This window comes from Habropoda laboriosa, unplaced genomic scaffold (genome assembly GCF_001263275.1).
Source record: "Habropoda laboriosa isolate 0110345459 unplaced genomic scaffold, ASM126327v1 scaffold41, whole genome shotgun sequence".
NCBI classification, from domain to species: Eukaryota; Metazoa; Arthropoda; class Insecta; order Hymenoptera; family Apidae; genus Habropoda; species Habropoda laboriosa.
Window position 1 is genome coordinate 460751 of NW_017100164.1, and position 12365 is coordinate 473115.

Genomic DNA, 12365 nt, shown 5'->3' on the forward strand with positions numbered 1-12365 from the left:
TCCCTTTTATAGGAATTAAGACACCTACTTGGTAAATGTGAAGCAAACCTAGCAAACCTAAACAATCGTCAAAAGATTAAAATAAAAGAATATTACATAGGTACTCCCGAAGCAAAAACCCAACAAATTTAAACAGTCGTTAGAAGCTTAAAATCTGAAAAAAATTTCACACTCCCTTTTGTAAGAATTGAAACACTTGCTAAATATGAAACAAACCTGAACAGTTACCAGAAGATTAAAATCCCCCAAAAAAGTTATCCAACCTGGAATTTGGTAATATAACGTAATTTTTGCTGTACGTACATGGCACTAAATCTAGCGAAGAAATGTATTTAAATCGTATGCTACTTTCTGCACAAATATAACGGATGACCTAATACTCACAAACAGCAGCGTATACATTCACTCGCAAACTTTATAACTTATGAATAAATTCTTATTAAACACGTATTGATGCTCCGCTGATCTATGGATATACGGTTTACGATTCGCATAATTTATGCGCTTCAACCAGTTACATACCAACGAGGTGATGTAACGTGAAGGGTGTTAGACTGAGCCACAAATTAATCCTGTTCAAATTCAAGCCGATCGGGTAAGCCGCGGAGTTAAACCCTCCCTTAAAGCAGAAGTTCGAATCGGTTCAATTTCGCGAACATAGGAAATATTTCATTTCGATAGGAGATTTTTCATGTTTATTCCATGGAATATTTTCGCAAAAACCAAACGCTCGTCCATAGGTAGAAACAATAACGAGTTCGTTTGCACGAGTAATCTTTTTTCTATCGTTTCTGCGTTTTCACGTGTGCGCGTTTTTTTGTACAGAAAATCCTCGTCGTTCGAATGTTTTTGCAAATGAAAAAAGAACTATTACAAAATGAATCTTTTTGTATACATATTGATAAAATTTCGAATTCAATACTACTCTCGGAGTTACAATTTTTCCCCCTCGAATTTCCATACTCTTTCGCTGTACAAACCGGCGACTAGAATAAATCCCCCGTAGAGCAAAATCCTGGTTTTATTTGAAAAAAAAAAAACAAGATAATTCCGCTACGATCGAGATTTCAAGAAGTAATGTTACATGAATATTCATAAAATGATTTTCTAAAGCGACGCAGAAAAATGTGTACTGAAAGATTCTTCGTACTCGGCTTTGTAAAATTGTACTCCCTTCGGTATAATGTCTAAAATTATTACTTACACAAAATTGTACTCAATGAATCCTTTGCGGTCGTGTCGAGCACAGACAAGGGTCCTCAACTGCTCAGAATTCATTTTCACGGAAAATTCGTCGAAAAATTATCATCGATGGTACTCTAATAAAATAACGCAAGATCTACACAAAATCAACAATTTTTCTTCATATTTACATACGCTTAACACAACAACACATCGTTCCATTTTACACAAAACCTACATTTTACATTTCTCCGTAGCGTGATAATTTGCAAAATCAGAATAACTTTTCCTTTGATGGCTAAGGGCAGACATACGACAGCAAAGGGTTAAAGTAAAAAAGAAGAAAAAGGAAGAAATGGTTTCACCTGTAAATATCCAACGCTTCGCTATTTTCTTTCCTCCACGACACGAGAAAGGAAAAAATAAAGAAACACTTGTGACACTCCGCAAGACCTGCCCGCAATCGAGAAACAGATCGAAAGTGTGCCGATAAAACTTGAACATGAACGATCGAACGTCGAACGCGTGAACACCGGCCGCAGAATGTCCGGATCGTGTTACGTAACACGGCTATAAAAGGGAAGGTACCATTAGGTTTGATCGCAGTCGATGTAACCAAGCTCGCGTAGCCGACCAAATATCCCAGGCGAACGTTAATCGGTATACAGGCTAATTACGGGACTCCTCTCGTCACCGAAATAACGCGAACGTCGAAATTTAATTACCGCGAAACTGTAGAGGATAAGAAAACTTCTGTTCGATCGTACGGGGGGGAAATTTGTTTTTCTCTTTTCTCCCGTCACTTGGACGGAAAGGTCTAGCTCGGAGAACAAGTGATCACGATCCTCGTCACTTCGAAACTTCGAAGTTCGTTGATTTATTCAACGACCCCACCGGCGTGGCTGCGACATAGTGCACACAGTCACGAAGTCACGTAATTAATTAAGCGGCTAATTTCATATTCAGCGGTGTGTTCTGTGTGTTCAGGCGACATGAGGGCGGTAACGGTGTTTTGTGTAATGTCACTTTACCTGGCCGCTGCGAAGGGTTCGGACAGTGACGACTTCAACGATCAGCTGATCGACTTCTCGCTGTATCAGATCTACCCTAGGAGCTTCAAGGACAGCGACGGTGATGGCGTCGGGGATCTTAAGGGTTAGTTTGCTCTTTGACAAGTTTCTCCTTTTTATTTTGACGTAAGTACTCTGTTTCTGCAGGTGTTTGGACATTTTTGAGATTATCGGAAAAATATGACGAGGAAAATGTAATCATTTTTTAGGTTGTAATTTGTACGAGAATTTTGATAATTATTGTTAAACGACTGGCTGGTGATAGTGTGATAGTAAGGTAATGCAGTGCGATGGTGTAATATTAACTTAGTTAAATGAGAGTGTGAAGTATGGATAAATGGATAGGTATCTTATAAGTCAGGTGGCGTTGTGAAGGGTTCAATTATGTTAAGAAACAAGATAATGAAGAGTAACGAGAGTCGAATTCTTCTCATTTTTTCGATAGAGTGACTAAAATACTTTTCTATATTAAAAAAACAAAAAGAATAACGAGAGTCGAAAGCAACGCACTCGGAGCAATGATATTACGAATTCTTCTCATTTGTTTGATAGAGCCACTAAAATATTTCTTTCCATAAAATATTTTCCTATATTTAAAAAAAACAAAATAACGAGAGTCGACAGCAATGCAACCAGAGCAATAACAATTTCACAAATTCTTCTCATATTTTTGGTAGAGCCACTATACCATCGTAATAAAACTTCTTTGATTGGTTAAATTATATTTAAAGAAAACAAACAAAACGGAATAATGCAACCAGAGCAACGGTAATTAGAAGTTTCCTTTCACAAATTCTTCTAATCTTTTTGACAGAACCACTAAAATATTTCTTTTAGCCTGAACTTACGTGATGATCTAACACGTTCCAAACAAACTTGACGAAGCATTTTTCGTCAAGCAAACGCAGCAACAGCCACGACAGATAATTGAGCGTGAAAAATTCACCGTGTCGGTCGAATCACTTCGAACAGAGGTGTAACTGCGTTTCCTTTTCTCATTCCGCCGGTGTTTCTCGATCTGTCTCTGTGTGTGCGCGATTATGTAACCGATGGTGACACAGCAGCACACAGAGCACGGGCGCGAGCGTAATTAACAGGGGAACCTAAGCGTGCCGGCGTTTTACCGAGAAAAAAGGAGAGTAAAGCGGGTGACAAACGTGCACGGTGGAAATAAATGTCGCTTGAAGCGTGAAAATAAATTTGAACGAAAACGCGTTCACCTCTGCCCACGGCCGCTTTGACAGCCTGAAAGCGAGACGGGTTTCAACGTTTTTTTTTTTTTTTTTTTTTTTCGAGTGATCCTCGAGTCGTTACGAAAGGACAATTTACACCCCCGTGACTCGACATTGGGGAAATAATCTCGAGCCTGGCGATAATTAGTGTCCGGCGAAAATATTACTTCTGAATTGGGAAAGATTGTGAGAAACAGTTCGGAAGATCGTTGTTTTCTTCTCTCTCTGATTGTTACAAATTGTGGAAGATATTCGAAGAAGTAGGAATATTGGGTATTCGGTTGAAATGAAACTGAAGTTCTGCAATTGTGAATTAAAGGGTTAGACTGTTCTTGAGAGTTGGATTTTTAAAAACATAATCGAAATGGTTTTAATGAAAAATATCGATGGTTCTATGCTATTAAAGCCGGTTTACTCTTTGAAGCAATGGTTCCGCGATGCGGCCGTAGCGCCGCCATTTTGTAAAGAAATTAAGCGAAAAAATCCTCTCACATTCTTTAAGGATATTGTAATAATGTCCTTCAGAAAAGTTTTCGATAGAGTGAATTATTTTCTTAAAAAAAAATGCCAAAATTAGGGTTAGCCTGACATATAAATTTACATATAAAAATTTGAGTGCATCAGGGTTAGTCTAATCACTTGTGCAAAGATCATCCTCTATTGCAGTTGTTAAATAAATATTTCCCTTTTACCTAAACTATCGTGAAATATAAAAATTTGAGTGCAATTTCGTTTAAGAAACGAGAAGAACGCATGAATGCTTCAAAATGAGTAGAAATTCGAGATTTCTGATCGATACATAGAAAGATTAATGGAACATAGCTGGTCGATGTTCCTTTTGAAATTTTTCTAGGCGTAAAAATTTGTCGGAGGATTATAAGGTGCGCTAGTAACGCGCAAACGAGCGAACGGTCAGATGACAAGGCCAAAAGGATGTACGCTAGTGCGACAGGGATGTAAAAAGGTTGCTAGGGGGTGAAAGAATAAAGAAGAAAAGAACGCAAAGACGTCACGACTTGATGCACGGTAAATGTTTCCTTGAACGCGCAAAGAAGTCAATAATATCTGGGATATTAATAGGCGTCCTCGTTAACTTTTCCATACTTCTTAGCATTTCGTAGAGCGTTTGTGAAATCGCTAGAAAATCCCCTTTGAGACCGGTATCTGAACTCTGAGCTGTTGTCTCGTCGTTCCAGAATAGACCGATAAACTAATACCCCGATAATCTACAATCTATATCTATATTTTGAGTAGTCGAAGGAAAATTTCGCAATCCTCTCTTGGAATTTTCAACGGAAGATTTCACGCTGAAAATTTTCAGAAAAGCACGGCTGAAAGATGCGAGAAATCCGAAAATATTCATTAGCGTACGAATTGATCTAATTCTTGTCCTGCGAATCTCATACTCAATTACGGAAATGAAAATGACGCTGCAAATTGCATCGCGCAACAGACAGCTCGCTTCGAATCATTTACAACTCATTTACGAGTATCGACGAAGATCTCGTTACAAAGTTGAGTCATTTAATTGAACGTCTAAAGTAGTTCTTGCAGAAGGTAATTTATTCGTCGAAGAGAAGCAAACTCTCTCTCCCTCTCTCTATTGCGAATCGATTTCTTTTCAATTGCAGGTATAATGAGCAAGCTGGATCACTTGATCGAGTCGAACGTCGACGCGTTCTGGCTGTCCCCCATGTATCCAAGCCCTATGGTCGACTTCGGCTACGATATTCAGAATTTCACCGACGTCGATCCGATTTACGGCACGATGCAGGATTTCGACAGCCTGCTCGAGGCGGCGCACGAAAAATCGCTCAAGCTGTTTCTGGATTTGGTCCCGAATCACAGCTCGGATAAGCACGAATGGTTCTACAAGAGCTTGCAAAACATAAAGCCTTACAATGATTATTACGTCTGGCACAAAGGACGTGTGCTGAAAAATGGCACCATCGTAGCGCCGAACAATTGGGTGAGCATACTCTAACTTATTGTCAGCGATTTTTAACTTTTCTTTTTATCTCACGGTATACATAAATTTTTTACTCAAATTCTACAACACATCAAAAAATATATTATACTTTTTTGCTAATGTAACAAGACGGTATACATTTTTGACTGATTTACCAAAAATGTAATATTCTTTTGCGTTACTTTTTTAAAGTTTTTAAAATTGTACGGAAAAATACTGGACACACCTGTGGACCTCTCGCGGCACACAGCTTGAAAATCAGTGCTTCAATCTTTGACACCGGGTCATTTCTGACCCAGCTCTTAGATTTCCCATATTTCAACCGAAATTCGAAGCAAAGTCACAGCTCTCCTCTCCTTATATTGCAAATATGTTTGTCATTTTAATAATAATTTATTCGTATAATTTTAGACAATATAATGCTTAGCAAAATTAGAAATGTGGTTTAACTTGCATAAGAGAAAGATTTTATTATTGGGTCAAATTTGACCCGACATCCATCATGGGTGCAATCACGCGAACCGCTGTCCGTGAGTTAAACGAGGTACCTTTAATAATTTCAGATCATTTTTTAGTAATTTAAAAGTGTGAGAAGGAATAATTTATTTTATTCTTAAAAGAAGGCGTTTTAACTCGAAAGACGTGATTGTCTCGTAGTAAAGTGTGCTTTCGTCCTACCAGTTCTGATTAGTGAGTGTGAATTTTCCTTCAGCCGATGAGAAAAGTATAATATTAAAATATTCACTTATATCTTACGAAGATTTGTTAAGTTTCTCCACCATTATTTCTTCATTTATGCTAAACATATTTTCTCTCATTTTTCAACAAATCTCTTTTAAGAGTAATATTATTGCGACGTTAAATCTTACTTAGGTTACATCGTGTTAGATTTACCTTCATCGTGGCCACATTTTTCATTGACCAGAGCTGAAACGAGGTTCGATTAAAATTCATACGAAATTCGAATTCTACAGGCTATAAACTGTGGTATTAAGTCGCGTTAAAAGTGACCGAAGTAATTAAAGTTCGCCGATCGTATTGTACTCGAGCTAACCATAAAAAGGCTTCCCCTGTTATCGTTCTGTCTTCTAATTCCAGCAAATTCCGCGTTAATAGTGACGAAAAACTGAAAACCTCCTGCGCTAAAATCGGACAATCCTAAAGTGAAACGTCGGTAACGTTTCTCGAGAGTGTTTCAACTCTTACAATTTTTCGAATTCCTTCAGGTGGTTGTTCTTTTGCCAACAACACGGGACCAACTGAATATTAAGTGGGCTGGTCGTCTTCACTAGTTAAATTTCAATCTCTTTTTCGCCAGCTGAATTTGCATTGGAAAGTATTCTAGAGGCCCCACGAACGAGAAAACCCGCTATCCGCTGTTCAAGTCGCTTTAATTTCCTGAAAAATTTCATCCCTCGGTGTCTATACCACATTCCGGCGAATTTCGTTTGCACAGTGATACGTTTGCGCGCGATCTAAGGGTTAGTTGGATCGAGAAATCGTCTGTCGATCTCCACGAACCATTTTCACTGTGTTCAGCTATCGAAATTTTTCGTACGAAAAAACCACGAGAACCTCGGTACAGTTCGCGTAAATTTTCGAAAAGTGTATAACGAACAAGCCATTCGAAGGCGAATCTACAATTTAAAAAAAAGAAACAAACTTTGAAAAAAGAAAGTTACAATTAATTTTCAAGATTAAAAATAATTTCAAAGTTTGTTTCTAAAGTTGTAGATTCACCTCTGAGTGGTTTGTGCATTGTATACTTTTTGTACACCGTGCATAAGAATTTACGTGAAATTATTTTTAATTTTGAAAACTAGCTGTAATTTCTTTTTCAAATTTTTATTTTACCCAACGAGACTTTTTTTTAAAGAATATTGTTTCTTCGAATCAGATTAGATTAGGCTTCTTTGGTGGCCATTTTCGAAAAGGTACCATTACTTATCTTTAAATCAAGAAACGTTCTGTAAGTGGTTAGAGAATTTCGTAGAAGTGACCGGAATTATCTTTTAGAATAGAATATTTCAGCTGGGCTGCAGCAAAATGTGCGATATTCGACTGTTTTCGAGATTTCTCTGGTACAAGTCGGAGCCTTTGTTTCGCTCATTGTTTCATCTCAGAAAGGTCAGTTTACAACGCGCCGGTTTATTTTACCCCCTTTCTGAATAATTCGCAGGAAACATATCCTCCGTGCAAACAATGCGTTTCCATTCGAAATGTGCATTTCTCCTATGCTCGTAAATATGTATAGAACGGATTTAATTAAACGGTCGGTCATTGCCTTTCCGTTGTTATCGATCACAGCTGATTATTATCAACGAACGAGCAAGAGGGCAGGCAAATAATGAAATTTCCTGACCGTAGGCGGAGAATAGAAACGGCGCACTGAACAGTAGCACCTTTTGAGAAAATTAGCTCCAGTGTGTGTCACTGCCCAATTTCACATTTTTATTATTTTCTTATTTTTCATTTTAATTGCTCTTTCTCTAATTGCACATTTTTATTTTACAATTTTACATTGTCTAATTGCACATTTCTATTATTTTATTATTTCATTATTTTACATTCTGCGTGTTTTTAACATGGTTAAATATAATAAAAATGATTTTAATAACAAAATGACACTATTATAGTACAAGCTCGTTAATAATTTTGCTAAGTTTGCTTAATTTAGCTGAACTAAACGTTACACAGTACTTACCTTATAGGTCAACATATAAAACATGAATTTACTTTTGAGTTTTTGAAATTTTCAACGAACATGTTTTTCTAGTTTCAGAAGAGTATAAAGGCGGTGAAAAAGAAACTGCGAAAAATTCTCGATTCACAATTTCTATCCCGAACGCCTCGATTGACAATCAGCTCTGAAGCTTAATATTTCTATCGCCTAATCTTGTTTATCGATCAAATTCACAGACCGTCGAATCATTTGACACGCGGTATACACATACGTATAATCATTCCGAGCGAAACACCGATATTGCAATTTCTTTTTCAATTGCGAACAAATCGGGCAGCGATTTAATACGCGTCCCTCCTATCTCCCGCGTCGATTCTGCGATAATTGCCATAATAGCTTTCAGCCGGATATCAAATTGATCGAACATCGAAATGGAAATTTTTTCGAATATACTCGACAATAAATCGCCACATAATTCGCGTTATTTTCAAATCGTGATTCGCCTGAACGCATGAAAAGTCGATTATCGCACTTTTCACTTTTCCGTTTAACCAAATATTTTGCAAAATATTCCGTATCGAGGCTACGCTGAAGAAATTTATGAATTTTTTTTCATAACGTGTGTACAGTCTGGTTTAACGGTAGAACGTGTTGATCCACAGGTGAGCGTTTTCGGGGGCCCAGCATGGACGTGGCGAGACGAGCGACAAGCCTATTATTTTCACCAATTCACGAAGGAACAGCCGGATCTGAATTACAACAACCAAAAGCTGGTGCGCGAGATGAAGGTGGGTGTACATTTTATGAAATAATTGTAACGAAGCGTGTAGCTTTAGCCGAGACCGCAATATCCGATTACCTAATTGTTCGATCGCTACCTGGCGAAACTGGCGTTCCTGATTAAACCGTTAAAAGTGTGTACTATTCTTCTGATTTTTGAACAAATTTTTTTTCGGAATTTCTTATCTTTGTTAATGTCGAAAAATGGTCCTGGAAGAATTTCGATTTATCGATCAAGATCATATACTTGATTTTATTCTTTCGACAAGTGCAATTTTTTGCATGCTGGTGAAACTAATTTTCTCGTTATTTTGTGATCACTGGAAAATGTTTAAGCAATTAGGCTGATAGGGTTGTTGTACTAAAATTGGGATTATTGTTGTATTAGTAGCATCGTTAAAATTGACAGAATTTATGATACAATAGGATATGCTATTGATTCAAAGATATCTGAATTCTTTGAATTTTGTAAACAATTTTTATTACTGGTTTTAATGGTAGCACGTATGTACAAGGGTACATAACAATTTATCTAATACAATAATGGCAATATTTGTTGATTTTATCAAATTAATTAAGAGCACTGTTAACTGTACAGTTTTTACTGATTTTATAGAAGATTCCTTTTTCACTTGACAATGCAAACAACTTCAAAAGTGCTTCTAAAAATTTTAAATGGTAATAATTTACAAATGAGAAAAATGTTAAAAATATTGAATTTATTATAAATCAAATTATAGTCGTTTCAAAATATATTCTGTCTTCGTTCAAGCCACAATTTGAGCGCAGAGAATTTTTCCATAGTGTAGCAATAGAATTTTCGGTTTCAAGGTTCTGGTTAAAATCAAACAGAAACTGCTAATCGTGTTGACGACAAATTATAACAGAGTGAGGCGAAACTATTTATTATTACATTCGTTTACACCTTCGATCGATCCTGATTACAATGAGAACGTCGTGTTATCAACGGATCTCGTTATCTGCTCACTTCAAGTAGTCTTAACAGATTTCATTGAAGCAAACGTAACCGATAAAGAATTCTTTATTTCCTTCGCATTGTTCTCGGGAGAGGCGGTATTGAAAAAATACGAGCTGACGCGGTGCGTGAATTGTTATTTCGTCTTTTCATTTATATAAAATTTAATACTTCGAAGATCTACTGATCCTTTCTATCGAAGAATTATTATCCCTTTCGATTGTTATCTTATTACAAAAATGGTAGATTACTCGTCGTTGCACCTAACAATTATTTAACGTTTCAACAATTTAAACGACGATTTCAGACGACTGAAAGTAGGTAAAGTTTGGGAATTTTTTTAATAGGTAACTACCGGATGAAAAGTTTCTATGTTTTCAGAAGATGTAAACGCAACTTTCAGCTTCTTTGTTTCATTTTTGAAAAGTCAAAATCTTGCAAAATGGAGGAGTAATTTGCTAATTGCGAAATCTCTTCTCGCCGGCAAAAACTGGGACGTATGAAATAAAAATTTCTATTTAACTTACAAATCGAAATGTAACGTAGGATTTTCAAAAATTCTAATTATTATAGAAATAGTGGCAGTTTGAAGAGGGAAAACCTCTTTTCACTAAAAAGAAATCAACTTCGAACATGTGCAAAGAGCTAAATAATTTAAATATCGACAAAATTCCAGGTTCCATAATAATTCCTCCATTGTACAACATTTATACTCTCCAAAAATTCGAGCAAAAAGCTGAAAGTTACGTATATACTCTCTCAAAAAAAATTGAAGCTTCTCATTTTCTCCAAACTTCTCCTTTTCCTTCTAGACGCTTCAGGATGGTTTCCCTTCCCCTTAAAAAAAAAATTAATCAAACGTAGCAAGCAATTAAACGTAACCGCGATTTGCGCATCCAACGATAGACAATTAAATCTTGTTTCTACAGATGGAACCGTGACATCGGGGATTTTCTTTCCATCGCGTCGCCCTTACGCTTGTAGGGACGCTGGATTACGTGTATCGTTACCACAAGCGCAGAATAAATCCCACATGTAAACACTTTCCCCTGAGCCGTTTTGCCTTCCCTTCGAACAATCCGTCGTGCTTCAGGTGTGAAAACTACGGAGAAAACCAACACACGTCTGAAATTCTCTCTTTCTCTCTGGAGAAAATACGACCGATCTCTGAATTATCATACACTTTCTACCTTTCCTTCTCTTTTTCTCTCTGCTTCACTTCGTGACTGATAAATCTGTCTAACCAGGATCGATCACGTTCAACGTGGTCGTTAAACGGAGACCCAATAATTATTGTCGCGATAAATCAACGATCGAGCGCCACGGTTGAACAGCTCGTTATTACACTCGTCTCGGTGACATATTTTTCTCTCCATCGAGACGAAGTCGAAGTCGCGATTATTCTCGCCGGAATAATCAACGACGTTACCGGCGACCAATCGATGGGCACGCTGGAACAAAGTGAGTAAACGGGATTAGAGATTAGCCGCTCGTTGACTCAACGTGACTCTGATTTATCCCTGTATTCTTATCGAACGATTTCCCCGGAAGCGTTGCTTCGTTGCTCGTCGACGTGTTTGTAGATCGCTATGACGAGGAAGTTTGGAATGCTCTTATCGACGTTGTTTCACATTTTCCCTAGGTTCGATAGATGAAAAGTCGAGAGTTCGGGATTTTTCGCGGCGAACGTGAATTTTAACAGGCACGAAACTTGGGAAATGCAACGAACGTCGTGGAAATATGGCCAGTTAAATTCACCCGGGTGTACATATACAGGGTGTCTCAGCTGATTTTGACATCTTGATTTTCTCGTTATTATTACTCATAGCGGGGAGTGTTTCAGGTGAAATTTAAACAGTCTCGAAGGGGGCATATTCTGGTGTTGTTAATTCTTTCACGAGTGGAAAAGTTTCACTTTCGTCTGAAACATATTTCGCTTTGAGTAATAATAACGGGAAAATCAAGATGTCAAAATCAGCTGAGACACCCTGTATATAGTTGTCACACGTATGGAACAATTAAGCATTGCAGGCGGCAGAAGAATTTTCAGAAGATAATTAGCAACTTGTAGGTACAAGTTTTCCTGATCGCATCTTTTCACCAATTAAACCTATCGCAACGAAGCAAATTGATATCGATCCCTGGGGGGGGGGCAAAATTGATAGCTGATTCGATTTGGCAAGTGTTCCGAAACTTTCAGCCGGTTGTGTACCTACGTACACTGTGGAAATTTTAAACAAAGCTCGAAGCTGTCGGAGAAAATATAAATTCGATTACAGTCGCGAGTTTCGCTTGAAATACGCAGACTGAGGAGTCACGTGACAGCCTCTTCGTTGAATTTAAATGAAGCAGAAAGATAGAAGCTACGCGAGCCTCGACACTGTTCGAAACTGCACGAAGTTCGTGATTGTAGGAGGAATCGTTGAGATTATTCGTTCGAGAGGTTGCAGAGTGGAACAGTGGGGATGTGTGT

General features: G+C 37.6%; 2 protein-coding genes across 2 annotated transcripts in view; one reads left to right on the plus strand and one right to left on the minus strand.

Moving 5' to 3' along the window:
- Positions 1-12365, minus strand: part of LOC108578589 (calcium/calmodulin-dependent 3',5'-cyclic nucleotide phosphodiesterase 1A-like) — a 276404-nt gene that overhangs the window by 38782 nt on the left and 225257 nt on the right. The gene's annotated exons all lie outside the window — the stretch shown is intronic.
- Positions 1792-12365, plus strand: part of LOC108578591 (alpha-glucosidase-like) — a 23395-nt gene continuing 12821 nt past the window's right edge. The window contains exons 1-4 of the mRNA XM_017941955.1: positions 1792-1842; positions 2170-2337; positions 5116-5453; positions 8799-8924. Coding sequence (XP_017797444.1) covers positions 2175-2337; positions 5116-5453; positions 8799-8924 — 627 coding nt within the window. The 5' untranslated portion in view covers positions 1792-1842; positions 2170-2174. The remainder of the gene's footprint in view (positions 1843-2169; positions 2338-5115; positions 5454-8798; positions 8925-12365) is intronic.